Source organism: Rhinolophus ferrumequinum, chromosome 19 (assembly GCF_004115265.2).
Source record: "Rhinolophus ferrumequinum isolate MPI-CBG mRhiFer1 chromosome 19, mRhiFer1_v1.p, whole genome shotgun sequence".
Taxonomy (NCBI): Eukaryota; Metazoa; Chordata; class Mammalia; order Chiroptera; family Rhinolophidae; genus Rhinolophus; species Rhinolophus ferrumequinum.
In genome coordinates this window covers 27768204-27784352 of record NC_046302.1, presented here as the reverse complement: position 1 = coordinate 27784352, position 16149 = coordinate 27768204, and the positions used below count along the sequence as shown (strand labels likewise).

General features: G+C 31.6%; 1 protein-coding gene across 1 annotated transcript in view; it reads left to right on the top strand.

Moving 5' to 3' along the window:
* Positions 1-16149, top strand: part of CCDC178 (coiled-coil domain containing 178) — a 360492-nt gene that overhangs the window by 51772 nt on the left and 292571 nt on the right. The window contains exons 6-8 of the mRNA XM_033087581.1: positions 6649-6731; positions 9526-9726; positions 12104-12324. Coding sequence (XP_032943472.1) covers positions 6649-6731; positions 9526-9726; positions 12104-12324 — 505 coding nt within the window. The remainder of the gene's footprint in view (positions 1-6648; positions 6732-9525; positions 9727-12103; positions 12325-16149) is intronic.

Here is a 16149-nt window from a genome sequence, read left to right as displayed (position 1 = left end):
TATATATTAAAATGTAATTTTAAAAATGTAAGAATTAGGATATCACTGAAAATAGCAGAATAGGGATCTCCAGGGCTCTGTCCCACCACAAAACAGCTATAAATTTGGCAAAATTTGGTCAGAATCAACTTTTAATGAAATCTGGAATCTAGTCAAAAACTAACAACAACCTTGGGAAAAGTAAATGAAGAGTCTGCTGCTCTGCATTAAGAGAACACTATGGCATTTTAAATTGCCTACTTGCCATCCTCTAGCCCCTGGATCAGTGGAGGCCATGAAAAGAGCAGCCTGCACTTGTGGTGCAGATTGCTAGTGCCAGAGGGAACAATATGGACCTTATTTTCACACAATTGTGGCTCAGTGTTCTGACCGATCTGATGTCTCTCTGAAGGACTTGCACAAAGGCTTGTCTTTGTTTCACCTTTGTTTTGCCTTGGAGCAATCACAGAACTAGAGCCACTTCCAGGGAGTGTTTGTTGAAATCATTTACACGCATATACTTGCCACCACTGTATGAAGCTATCGATAACAGTCGGGACAAGCATTTGACAGATCAAAACGCCTGTGAAAGAAGAGGCACTGAAAAGAGAAACGTGAGGGAATAAGGCTTTTGAAGACTCACAAAAAATCAGAGAATCAAGAAGTATACACGTATAACAAATGCTGGACACGTGCTCAGGAAAGACCCAAGAAAACCCTAATCTTTTACCTGTGGCTAACCTTTAGGATCTACACAGGTGACAAATGAAAACAGAAGGCAGAGGTATAAACAGCTTGGATAAGCATTGAAGGAGTACTCCAGTACAGAGCCAATCTGTTAAGATTGGGAGGGTATTTTTTTTTTCCTTTTTCCTTTGTTTTGGCTCCAGGTATTTAAGGTAACTTGGACAAAACACAAATGCACCAATAAGCTAATGAAACATTTACTTTAGTGGACACACATGACAAGGAATACAGATATTACAAAAAGTGTTTAGAAGACTCATTAAACAGATAAATATTAATAACAAACACCCACAACAAACAGCAATAATAAACCCAAAAGAGAGAAGGTAACCTTATTTCCATTTCACATTCAAATATTCAAAGTGTCCAGTTTTCTACAAAAATTATGAGGCAGGCAAAGAAAAAACGGAAAGTTTGTCTCATTAACAAAGAAAAAAGAAAGAACATAAAAGAGAAAAGAGATAGAAAATATAAAGAAGAATGAAACAGATATTTTGGAGCTGAAAAGTACAATAATTGAAATGAAAAATTAGAGATATTCATCAATGGCTTTGAGCAAGCAGAGGAAAGAATCCTTGAATTTGAAGATAGGTCAATTGAGGTTATTCAGTCTGGGAACAGAAAGACAAAAGAATGAAGAAAAATGAACAGAGCCTAATAGGCCCTAGGGACACCACCATGAATACAAATATACCCATAATGGGAGTCCAAGAGTGACAGGGGAGAGAAAAAGGGGGAAAAAGAATACTTGAAGAAGCATTGGCTGAAAACTCCTCAAATTTGATGAAAGATAGGAATCTATACTTCTACCTAACTCAATGAACTCCAAGCAGGATAAACCCAAGAAATCCACACTAAGACACATTTTAATCAAATTGTTGAAAGCCTGGGACAAAGACAGTACAGGTTTCCCCCACTATCCAAAAGTACTGCATTCCTGTGAAACCTTTTGTAAACTGAAATGGTGTAAGGCGAAGAAGCAATTACCATTAATATATATGGAAAAATTTTTTAGTATTCCCAGACTCCCAAAAATAATACTAAATGTGCTTAATTATGTCTAGTTTTACACTAAGAATAATACTCTTACAAGCTCTCTTAGGCCACATCTTGCTAATGGATGCATAAAATAAATTGAGATAAAGCTCAGGTCTCACAGACACAGTTCATAGCTATGGCAGCTTGATGCTGAGGTGCTGAGTGTAGTTCCCAGGAAGGAGCTTGGCAGGGCCACTCTCACTGCTCGGGGTGTTTGCTGCCTCTGTAACACTTGCTGTAAAACAAACGCTGAACGTTACTTTTGTTTTTGCCTTTTTTCTTAAAAGCAAAAATCCCCTTTGGATTTCTTTTAGTGAAAACAGGTACTACTATAGGTCTTTTGTAAAAGCAAAGTGACGTAATGTGAACTTTCGAAAATCAGGATATACCTGATTATATTGCAAGCAAGAGAGAAATGACTCATCATATACAAGGGATCCTCAATAAAATCAACAATCATTTTCTTATCAGAAATTATGGAGGACAAAAGGCAGTAAAATGACATATTTAAATTGCTGGAAGAAAAAAAATAACTGTAAAGAATTCTGAATCCTACAAAAGTATTCTTCAGAAATAAAAAAGAAAATGAGATATTCCCAGATAAACAAAAACTAAGGGTATTCATCACTAGGAGATCTATTCTATCAGGTATCGTAAAGGGAGTCCTTCAGGTGGAAATGAAAGGACACTAGACAGTAACTTGAAGCCATATAAAGAAATAGGAAACAATAATAAAGGTAGCTATACATATAAAAGTCAGTATAATTGTATTATTATTTTGTGTCTCTTATTTTCCTACATAATTAAAAATATAAATGGATAAAACCATAAATATGAATCATATTAATGGCAATACAATGTATAAATGTGTAATTTTAATTCAAACTTAATTTTCATGAAGTGAAGATGTTAATTATAATCTCCAGGAAACCGATTTTTTAGAAAAATTCTAAAAACAAACAACACCCCCAGAGATCCAATAAAAAGGAAACTAAAATAATACATGGGAAGGAAAACAAAACAAAACAAACTACAAATGAAGGCAGTTATGGAGAAATTAGAGAATGAAAAAGATATAAGTAGTATAGAAAACAAATAAAATCGCAGAAGTCCTTTTTTATCAGTAATCGCTTTTCATGAAAATGGATTAAACTCTCCTATTAAAAAGTAGAGAGTAGTAAAATGGATGAAAATAAATGAGCCGACTGTGTGCTGTCTATAAGAGATTCACTTGAGATCCAATGATATAAGTAGGTTGAAAGTGAGAGGATGAAAAATATATCCCATGAAAATAGTAACCAAAACAGAGCTGGAGTGGCTATACTAATATCACACAAAATAGACTGTAAATCAAAACATTACAAGAGACAAACAATGCTTGATACCTTGATAAAAGGGTTGCTCCATCTAGAAGATATAAAAATTATAAACATACACATACCTAAAAACATAACCTCAAAATCCATGAAGTAGAAACTGACAGAATTGAAGAGAGAAACAGACAGTTTTCTAATAAGAGTTTAAGAATTCAATACCCCCACTTTCATTAATGGATAAAAGAACTAAAAGGAAGATCAGTAAGGAAATAAACTTGACCAACATTAGAAACATCTAGATCTAACTGACATATAGTACACTCCACTCAACAATAGTAGGAAACACATTCATTTTAGGTTCACATTGAACATTATTCAGGCTAGTCACACACACAGAAAATCTCTTTAAAGTAAAAAAGATTGAAACCATACAAAGTGTCTTATGTGTCCCAATATAATGAAACTATAAATTAATCACAGAAAGAAACCTAGAAAATGTATATATACGTGGAAATTAACACATTAAAAAAAACTAATGAGTCAAAGCTGTAATCATAGGAGAAATTGAAAATGCTTTGAGATTAATGAAAAATGAAAACACAATGTACCAGAACTTACATGATGCAGCAAAACAGTGCTCAGAGGGAAATTTATAGCCATAAATGCTTACATTAAAAAATAAGATCCAAAATCTAGTAACCTAACTCTATACTTTACAGAACTGGAAAAGAATAAGTGTTCTAAAGCTAGCAAAAGAAAGGAAATAGTAAAGATTAGAGCAAAGATAAATGAAATAGAGAGTAAAAAATTAGTACCAATGAAAACAGGAGTTGTTTCTTTGAAAAAATCAAACGTTTAGCTAGAATGACCAAGAAAAAAAGAGAACACTTGAATTACTAAAATCATAAAAATTAGGACATTGCTACATACCTTACAGAAATAAACATACTTATAATACTATGAACAACTGATAGTACTATGAACAACAAATTAGATAACCAAGATGAAATAGGCAAATTCCTAGAAACACATGAACTATCAAAACCGACTCAGGAAGAAGTAGAAAAGAAAATCTACTTAAAAGATCTAATAAGTAAAGAGATTGAATCACTACTCAAAAATCTCCCAACAAAGAAAAGTCCAGTACCAGATGGCTTCACTGGTGAATTCTACTGAACATTGAAAGAAGAATTAATAACAGTGCTTTTCAAACTCTTTTAAAAAATAGAAGGGATGGGAACACTTCCTAACTCATTCTGTGAGGCCAGCATTGCCATGATACTAATGTCAAATAAAGACTTCACTTCGGAAAAGGAAATAGAGACCAATGCCTTTGACTATAGATATAGAAATGATAAAAAATGCTAAAAACCTGAATGCAGAAACATATTAATGGAATTATATATCGTGACTAAGTGAGATTTATCCTAGAAATGGAATGGCAGTTTAAAATACAAAAACAAAACCAAAATCAACATAATACATCACAGTAATAAAATGGGGGGGGGGGACCTATATGAATTGATATCCGAAGGAGGTGGCAAATTCCAACATTTTTTTATGTTGAAAACACTCAAAAAACTAGGATTGGAAGGGAACTTTCAAAACATAAAGGATATTTATGAAAAACCTTTGACATTATACTTAATGGTGAAGATTGAAAGTTTTCAACTTCAGATAAGAAACAAGATAACGATGCCCACTTTTGCCAGTTTAATTCAACATTGGAACCCGCGTACATGGCTGGTGGGAATGTAAAATGACTCACCCACTGTGAAAAAACTCTTTGATGGTTCCCTCCCAGAAAGTTAAACATAGAATTACCATATGACACAGCATTCCACTCTGAGTGAGATATATAAACATAAGGTTTCAAAACAGGTGTTGAAGCAGAAACTTTTATACAGATGTTCTATCATATTCACAATAGCAAAATGGTAGAAACAACCTCAAATCCTTCCATGGAATATTAGATAAATAAAGGATGGTATATCTATATAGTGGAATATTATTCAACCATAAAAGCTAATGAAGTTCTGATACATGCTAGAACATGGATAAACTTCTAAACCATTAGTCTACATAAAAGAAGCCAGACACAAAAGGTCACCTATTGTATGATTCCATTTATATGAAATATCAATAATAGGTAAATCTATGGAGATGGGAAGCAGTTTGTTGTCAGGGGCTAGTGGGAGAGGGAAAGGGGTGAGATTGCTTAATAAATAGAGGGTGTTCTTTTGAGGTGATGAAAATATTTTAGAACGAGACGGGGTAATGATTGCACAACATTGAATGTACCAAATGCCATTCCAGTTTACACTTCCAAATGGTTAATTATATGTTTTGTGACTTTTGCCTCAATGAAGTGTGTGTGTGTGTGTGTGTGTGTTAAAACAAAATTTTGCTGGTCTAAAAATTAACTGAATTTTGGAATACAATACACAAAAATAGGTCCAATTATGTATAATAACATATTGTGTCATGTAATTGGTATCACAAGACAGTGGGGAGAGCATTATTTAATAATAGATGCTGGGATAATTAGTTTTCGATTTTTAAAAACAAGAAAAAATGTGTTCTTTTATTCAACAGAAATATTTAAATGAAATTAAAAATGAAAGAAGAAAATATAATGACTATATCCCTGACCTCAGAATAGACAGGTTTTTCTAAATAAATTATCAAATAACAATGAGACAAATAATATGCAGCTATCAGAAATAGTAAATAGTAGTCAGAGATATAGGAAACAATTCCATTTAACTAAAGCAGCATGCAAAATTTTATGACTCTAATTTTATAAAAATTGAAATATCACTAGAATGTTATATTCTATGTTATATCTGAAAAGAGTAAATTAATGTGAATTATTTTTTTGTTTCATGATTATTGTAAGTAGCTTTCTTTAATTTGTCATCCTTTAATAAGAAAAAAAATAATTCAATAAACATTAAACTCCCTGCTTTATTGTTGATTCTGATTTTCTTATAACTTTTATTAGAGAAAAAAAAATGTCTATTTAAATACAGGCAACCTAGTCTAGGATCCAATAACTGGACAGGAGAAATACTGATGAGATATATTTTGTTATTCAACATATAGAACTTTAGCTAAAAGATTCTTTAGAAAATAAATAACATTTTGGACATTTTTCTAAAACCTTATTAACTTCAGATCTGAAATTGTATTTTTGCTTTTTGTGATTCCCCAGAAATTGCTAAATTGAAATTAAAGAAATAGCTCATTTAAATTTTTCAAATTTCCTTTTTCTGATAGCAACACTCTCTAGGAAAGACCAGTTTCATTAAAAAAATTACTATCCCCTCAAAATTTTTCAGATTATTTGTAACAAATTTAAAATTGCTATTAATTTACCATGAACTGTAAAGCCCATTATCTATTAGAATTTTGCTGTATTACTCTTCAGTACAGTAGAATTAGCATGTATAGTAAGTTTCACCACAAACATTTAAAATTCAGTGTAAGAACATCACCTAAAATTTGTTTTACTAACTTAAAGTACAGCCCTCCTATAGTCATTGGTGGCTTCTTTGTCATTATGTAGGAGCAGAACTTCTACAAAAGACCTGAAAGAAGATTGGAGTATTGCTACACCACCGAAAGAGATCAAACCTGAAGAAGAGAGAGGTAAAGTTGTACTTCATACTTAGATAATTGTAATTATATTTAAAAGCTCATTGACTTTTCATTTAATACGTTTCTAATTTTTACAATAATTGTGTTTAACTTTTATAATTCTTATGAGTATCTAATAGAGGAAATAGCCTTTTATATCATTTGATTAAACATTTATTCAACAAATATTTGTTAATGACTATTATGTACCATATACTTGTCTGGGTCCTGAATATATAATGATCCCTGCTCACCTCTCAAGAAACTAATTCAGTATTGTGCAATGGAACTTTCTGTGACAAGCAAAGTGTTTTATATTTGTACTGTCCAATAGAATAACTATCAGCCACATAGAGTTGATGAACACTTGAAATGTGGCCAGTGAGACTGAGGAATTTAATATTTAATTCTAACTTTAACTTACATTTAAATGTAAATAGCCACATGAGTTTCATGGCTACCATAATGGACATTGCATGCAGCTCTACTCTCTATATAAATTAAGATTAATATTCTTGTCACAATTTACAAATGTAAAATAATTTATATACTGGAATAAAATTTGCATTAAAATTCTTCAATGTATTTGAATATATTATTTTTTACATTAAAAATATAAAATTGACTTTATTCGTCTCCACATTGATTCTCAATCACCATCAGTGATATTGAAAACAGTGATTTAAGATCTCACATTGTTGAACCGTTATTTTCAAACCACAAGATGCGTGTACAATAGGATGGCCATAACCTTTGCTTGTTTCTCTGATACTACTGTTTGTTGATTTTCCACACACCCTGTTTGGTCCCCCTTGTCCTGTAGCACACATCTGTAAGAACGCTGGCCTGGTAAGCGAGGCAGATCAGCACATTCAGGTGCAAACCTTAGATTCATCACCATATTCTATCCAAACAAGTATATCTTGTTCTGTTTTGTTATTGCTTGTCGTTTTCTGCACTCTGAAATCAGGAATCTGTACGTGTACTTAACTTATATGTTGTCAGTCTTGATATTATATCAAACACCTTCCCCACCTCTTACTACAAAAATTTGTTCAACACCTTCCTTTAGTGAAAGGTAACTAATAGACTCAGGATTTTTTAAAAGTAGGAATATTTTATTATTCAAAGCTGTCATTCATAGTGAAGCTCTGTTTTTTACTCTTTTCACTATTCGTGTCTACAATGAAGATGAAAACCTCATTCATTACTTCTTAATTTTTCAAATAATAACTGCTGGGAGAAAAATATATTGACAGTCACAATAACAGTTAACTACAGTTATGTTTATTATAAACATGTATACTTAACTCTAAAACACAAGACACTGAAACTGATTGATATAGTATTCTAGAAAAAATTGAGATAGATGTTGAATACAATGAATTGGAGGCCTCCCCGCAACCCACAAATTATACACACAGCATTTATTTTAGAGTACTATGGTCAAAACAGTATAAAAGACATCTCGTACAAACGTAATATATACCTGTGGACACACATATAACCAATCAGAAGTGTTTTAATTTACGTGGTATTAACTTCATCATGTGTTTCAGACTGAAATCTTGTTATGGAAACTAAATGGATCAGAAGTTGGCTGGAGAACCCAGTGTTCAATGTGTACAAGTATATTGTCAAAAAAAAAAAAAAAAAGACAAGAATATAGAGTTTCCAGGATGTGGTAGAATTTGAAAAAAAAGAAAATAAGAGACCAAATAAAAGACCAGTCTGGAAAAAGATAATTTTATGCATTACAATAGAGAAACCTGTTTCTCAAGAATTCTTTTCAGCGAGAATGCTGAATTTCTTTGTCAAGCCTGTAGGTTAGAAGTAAACACTGTGTGATTGCTGAGCTTACACTTATAACCATTATGTAATACTACCCTCTAGTAGAAGATTATTGTTTTTATCGTCCAAAAGGAAAACGGAAGAAAATAAAGCTCTTTTAGTTGCCTTTCCTCTTGATCCAATTCTACTATTGTTCCTCAGCCTCAGTGCTTTGGGGGCTTGGCCTTTCTTGAGACTGTGTTTGCTTATGTCTTCTTGTTATGTCACATTTTGGCAAAAATCACTGTTTACAAGCACAAATGTCACCAGAGTGGGACCCATATGCATCTTCCTAATTGATGTATTTCCAGGGAGAGAGCATATTGCCTAGAACAGAACAGGTTCTCTACCCATTTCTTGCATAAGTAAATGAATGAATACCCATGTTCATCATTTCATTAACGTTAAACCATATCATTCCAGAGCTGTGAACAAAAAATAACAAATATCTCTCAGTAAAGAGTTAATTTGTATTATAAATGAATAAATAGAATATGGACACTACAATGAATTTTTGTCAAGGCCAACTAAGATATTATTATCTGATAAGGTAAAGAATATTAAGTGTCTTGTTTCTAGGAACCATCTGAAGGTTTTCAGTATTTATCTGATGTAATAATTATGATTTACTTTTCTCATAGAATGAGAGGAAACAAACATAATTTAAAAACATAGCTTGTGAATAGTACATATTTTTCCTTCAGATAATATATTATGCCAGAAGATATTGGTTGAGATTTATCTATTCTAATTATTTTATAAAATGTTCATTTAAAAATCTGTCTTTGAAAGGTTATAATCAATGTTATGACTGTATTATAATAAAATGGTCTTTAAAAGGCTAATTTGTTTTTCTAAAATTCTCTTATTAAATGTATAAATATTAAAAACAGTGATATAACTAGTACTCATGTCCCCCCAACCCAGTTTATTGGCTGATTCATTAACAAATGTGAATGCATATTCTTATTTTAAGATGAAAAGTGTCCAGAATTAAAGCAGGAATTAGAGGCATTGCTATCAGAGGCCATTCATCTCATTAAAAGTCTAGAAACTGACCGTGCAGAAGCTGAAGAAGCTTTAAAACAACAAAAATCAAGAAGGAAACAGATAAACGTGAAAATTGATACTTGGTCACTCTGGAGACTTCAAGAAATCCCGTTAGCTGTGCAAAAAGGTGATATAAAGGATTTTTTCATGCTTCTGTTTACTTTGTTAGAGAGCCATGGGTAATCAATTGCAGCTCTGAATAAAAATTCACCTCTGTTTAATGACCATATTATTTTGCATCCAAACCAGTGCGCTTTTGGTAGATGCCATTGATGAGAATGATTACCGTGCTTCCCTGAAAATAAGACCTAGCCGGACCATCAGCTCTAATGCATCTTTGGAGCAAAAATTAATATAAGACTCAGTATCATATATCATATCATATCACATATCATATATCATATCATATCATATCATATCATATCATATCATATCATATCATATTATATTATAAACCCGATCTTATATTAAAATAAGACCGGGTCTTATATTAATTTTTGCTCCAAAAGAGCATTAGAGCTGATGGTCCAGCTAGGTATTATTTTCAGGGAAACACGGTAGTTGGAAGGAATGCATTGAGCAAACCTGGACCTGCTGTCATTTGTGTTTGTTGGAAATTCCATAAGATTTATGGTACCAAAGTGCATATGAACGTTTGGCACATATGGTATGTAATGATTACAGTATACTATAAATTTAGAAATTTAAAGTGATTTACCAGTTTGTGTTATTGGCCGCATCTTTAAATATAGGAAAATGAAAGAGATCTAACTGATATTTTGGGAACTACATTGACTACCGAATTCTCTGCTTTTGAGAATTCGGTAGTCAATTTTAGTGGTAACTTCTAGCAGGCAGTAAAACTTAAGATGTTTCCAAGAGTCATGCAGGTAGCAAATGTTTACAAAGGAAATTTGATTTTTAGAGTACAAAGTGAGAGACCTGTGGTAAAGTATTAAACAGTCTAAAAGCATTAGATCTTTTATTCTCCAAACACCGTACCTACCTATCAAACATGCCTGACTACATGATTCTGCCTGAGGCGGGAAGTTGTTTATGCTCTCATAGGGTAAAAATCTTAATTCACAATTTACATGTTTTATAAATGGGTTAGATTAAGGTGTTCATATAATCTATCATTTAATCCAAGACACCATTGAGAGAAAAAAGAGTGTTATTATTATTACTTTGGGATAACAGTCATTAATTCAAGTTAATGTGTCAAATGAAACTCATACATCTTTGTTATAACATTATAAATCTTCTACAACTGTAGTCTCCAAAGTACGGTGTACACATTTCATGGAGTTGCAAGAAAAATTAGAATTTTTGAATTTTTTTGTAAAATTTTCTTGATTATTTGAGTTTTAATTTTGTTTTTATTGTGCCTGACAAAGTACAGTTATCCAATGGTTCCTCAATTATGTCATTTTAATAAGTTGTATATAGGTTTAATGGCTGTTTTCTCCTTTTAAAAAAATACTAAGCTCACAGTTTGAACACTCCATTCGTTCACTTCCTCTGGAGAAGAATTCAAGAAGCAGGAAACCGGGCCCAGAGCCTAGACTGGGAATGAATTTAATCTAGACAGTCTATGCTCTTTTTCACCCTTTACTAAAGAGTTAACTATAAAAATTATCCAAAAAGCACTCTAAGCTCAGGTAAGAGTAGATCTTTTTCTAGCCAAAGTAATATATTTTATCTCAGATAAAGTTCCAAGATAAGGAGTTGCTTAGTATCAAATATCGTAAAACACGTGAGTGTGGATCAGTAGAAACAGACAATAGAATCTCACTTAAAGGGATGTTTACAGATATTGGATTACACATGAAATTATAAAACAAATATATTTAATATGTTTCAAGAAATAAAAAGTTTGAAAATAAAAATAAGAACTGAGATTCTTTGTAAAACTAAGAAAAAATGGAAATTAAAAAGACTTACTGGAAATGAAAACTATATTACTTAAAAGTAATAACTCATTAGTTGGTTAAATGGTTTATTAGAAAAAAGACAAGAAAAGTAATAGCTGTAAAATTTAAAGAAATTACATGGAATGCATCTCTGCTACACAAGAGGAGGAAAATATAAATATTTAAAAGTATGGAGTATAAAATTAGGTGTAATAAATATCTAATAGAAGCCCATCATCGAGTTAATAATGGTAATGCTTAAGAATATAATAACTGACTTTAAAACAAAGTTAGAATGGTTATATATAATCCAGAATGTACATTGGTTGTAAAAAAACATAATTTGTACTAAAACAATTAACTTATAAAACATATATTTTAATCCCGTCAATGATGAATGCAGAAGGCAATATATTTTATAATACCATAATAAAATAACTTATTTTAGGTTTAGTAAGATTCTCAGATAAGTAATATCTGAAATAAAGTATTTCATATTTATCGATTATCAAAGATTTCCTCCACAGGATTTTCTTGTCTTATGATTGTATGTCTAGAACAGATTTTCTTGTCTTATGATTGTATGTCTAGAACATGAGGCCTATTTGAGAGATATTATAGAATTACGATGGCATCTTCAAGGCAAAGTTCATCAACTTAAATATTTTGAGGAACAAAAGGCAAAATTGGACGAAGCTAATGCAAAGGTTCAGGTAGACATTGACTACATGAACGAACATTGTCCTCTACTGAATTCAAAATTGATCCAGGAACTTGAAGCTCAGAAGGAATATTATATAAAAAAAAATGAGGTAAATAAGTAAATGAATGGATATGCATTTTATAGATTGCTAGTTACACAAAGATGTTTCAACTATAAGAAATTAATATATCTTTGAAGGTTTTATTTTAATTGAAAATTGACCTATTTATTTCCCAAAGGAATTATTACACTATACACAATATTGTTGATTGGTATTCATTTGAACTCTGTTATCTTCCCTTACTTTTGTACTCAGGGGTATTAATAATAATATTTAGTCAACCTACTAATAAAATATTGGAGATTTAAAACAATGTAATTTTTGAAGTTGTAAATTGACTGAGGGAGAATGCAAGTAGAATATATTTTTAATGATTAATTAACATTTAACTCTCCTATTTGTGGGATTGTATTATAGAAAAATGAATTATTTACACCGGCCACTAAATGAACAATTTTTACTTTGTATTATATTTGCTTTTGATAATTTTAAAGTGGATAAGTCAAATATCTCCTGTATTCCCCTCAACAGTTCTGTTATCCTTCCTTATTCTCCAAAGACAACCTTACTGTGAAATTGTTTCTCGACAAGATTTGTATATTTTTATACATATATACGTATTTATGCACAGTGCATAGTATTTTTTCATTCAGATAGTATCAAACATGTAACTTTCTGCAAATTATTTTTTAATCTGATGTTGGTTTAGAGATCAAGCTACTGTTGATACATATAGATTTAGTTCATTCATTTTACTTGCCATGTTTCATCAAGTAGATGTTTCACAATTTATTATTTAATATTTTTCTCTTGTTTTGATTATCTGGGTTGTCTCTAATATTTGGCAACAAAAATGCTGATTTTACTATAAACAATAAGCTGCCATGATCATGTTTCTCTCTATGTGCCTGTGAATTTTTCTTGGATATATATCTAGTGGGGTATTTATTGGACATGGGTTATACACATTTTCAACTTTATTAGATAAATTCAAGTTGCTCTTCAGAGTATCTCTAACAATTTATATTATTTGAGTATTAACCCTGCTGGAGACTCCCCACTTCCTCACTGTGGACAAGAATTCTAATATTATCTTTCTGGCTTGTATAGTTGGATGGAAATGTGTCAGGCTAAAAGTCATTTCCCAATTTCCCTTTTCTTACGGTATTTCTAATGAGATGTAGGTAGGGATTATTGAATTTTTTTTTTTTTTTTTTTTTTTTTTTTTTTTTAGGAAAGCTCTTTGAAATGACCTGACTCAGTCAGAAGTAGCACCCTTTTGCACTTAGCCACTTTCTAAACTTCCAGTAACCTAGGTATGATAGCTGCAGATCTGACTTCCACTTTATAGCACAAAGTAACCTTGAGAATGGAAGCCAGTATTCAGGATGCATACCAATTAGGCAAGAAAAATAAGTAAAAACATCCAAATTGGAAAGGAAGAAGTAATATTATCTCTGTTTGAGAGAACATGATTTATATAGAGAAACTCCTAAGAATTTACAAAACAAAGTGTTAGAGCTAATACATAAGTTTAGCAAAGTTGCAGGACACAAGCTCAATGCTCAAAACTCAGTTGTATTTTATGCACTAGCAGTGAACAATTCAAAACTGAAATTAAGGAAACAGTTCCATTTACAGTAACATTAAAGAGAATAAAATACTTAGTAATAAATTTAATCAAGAAAGTGCAAGACTTACACACCAAAATCTATAGTGTTTTGCTGAAAAAATAAGACCTAAGTAAATGGAAAGACATCCCATGTTCATGGATTAGAAGACTAAATATTGTTAGGATATCAGTAGTGCCCAGAGCTATCTCCAGATTCACTGCAATTTCTATCAAGAATCTTAAAGATTATTTTTGCAGAAATGGAAAAGCTTATCCTAACTTTCATATGGAATTGCAAGGGATCTCAAAACAATCTTGAAAAACAAGACACTTTCCATGCTCATAGATTTGAAGAATTAATATTGTTAAAATGTTCATACTATCCAAAACAATCTACAGATTTAATGCAATCTCTTAAAATTCCAGTAGCATTTTTCATAGAAATAGAACAAAAAATTCTAAAATTTGTATGAAACCACAAAACAGCTTTAATAGCTAAAGCATTCTTGAGAAAGAAAAAAACAAAGCTGGAGGCATTATATTCCCTGATTTCAAACTATGTTACAAAGCTCTAGTAATCAAAACAATATGGTATTTGGCATAAAAACAGACACATAGATCAATGAAGCAGACTAGAGAGCCCAGAAATAAACCCACACATATATCATCAATTAATTTACCACAAAGAAGTCAAGAGTATACAATGGGGAAAGGACAGTCTCTTCAATAAATAGTGCTGGGAATATTGGGCAGCCACATGTAAAAGAATGAATCCAGACCACTATCTTACACCATACACAAAAATTAACTCAAAATGGATGAAAGACTTGAATGTAAGAGCTGAAACCATAAAACTAAAAGAAAACATAGGCAGTAAGCTCCTTGACAACAGTCTGGGTGATGATTTTTGGGACTTGACACCCAAAGGAAAAGCACAAAATCCCCCCATGTCTCTCTCCCCCCAAAATCAAGTGGAACCATTTAAAGCTAAAAAACTTCTACACAGATAAGGAAACCATTAACAAAATGAACAGGCAAACCTACTGAATGGGAGATAATATTTGTAAATCATATATCTGATAAAGGTATATAAAGAATATATAAAGAACAAAATATATAAAGAACTCTTACAACTCAATAGCAAAAACAAAGAAACAAAAAACAAAAAACAACAACATCCGATTAAAAAATGAGCAGATCTGGGTAGACATTTTCCCTAAGAAGACATACTGATGGCCTAACAGGTACATGAAAAGATGCTCAACATCACTAATCATCAAGAAAAAGGAAATCAGAACCACAGTGAGATGCCACTTCACACCTATTAGAATGGCTATCATCAAAAATACAAGAAATAACAAGTGTTGGCGAGGATGTGGAGAAAAACCTTTGTGAACTGTTTGTGGGAGTGTTAATTATACAGTCACTATGGAAAATAGTATGGAGGTTCCTCAAAAAAATTAAAAGTGTAACAACCATATAATCCAGCAATTCCTGGGTATTTATCTGAAGAAAACGAAAACACTAACTCTAAAATATATATCCAGCCTCATGTTTATTGAAGCAGTATTTACAATAGCCAAGATAAGGAAATAATCTCTGTCCATCGACAGATAAATGGATAAAGAAAATATACATAGATAGATATATAGATTTAGATACAGATATTATTCAGCCATAAAAAACACACACACAAAATCTTGTTATTTGCAACAACATGGATGGACCTTGAAGACATTATGCTAAGCGAAATAAGTCAGAGAAAGGCAAATATTGTGTGAGCTCACTTATATGTGGAATCAAAAAAATAAGTAAACAAGTTTGTAGATATAGAGAACAGATTGGTAGTTACCAGAGGGTGGTGGAAGGTAGGCAAAAATGGGTGAAGTGAGTATAAAGTAAAAACTTCCATTTATAAAACAAGTCATGGGTATTTAATGTGCAGCATGGCGACTACCATCAATACTATGTTGCATATTTGAAAGTTGCTAAGAGAATAATCTTAAAAGTTTTCATCTTAAGAAAAAAGATTTTAAATATGTGGTGACACATGTTAAATAGACTTCCTGTGTTGATCATTTCACAATATATACAAATATCAAATCATTATGTTGTCCACCTGAAACTAGTGTTGTATGTCAAAATACCTTAACTTAAAAAAATTAAAACTTCTGTGCATCAAAGAACACTATTATAAAAGTAAAAGGACAAAACTATAGAATGAGAGAAAATATTGCAAATTATATATTTCAAAAGCGTGT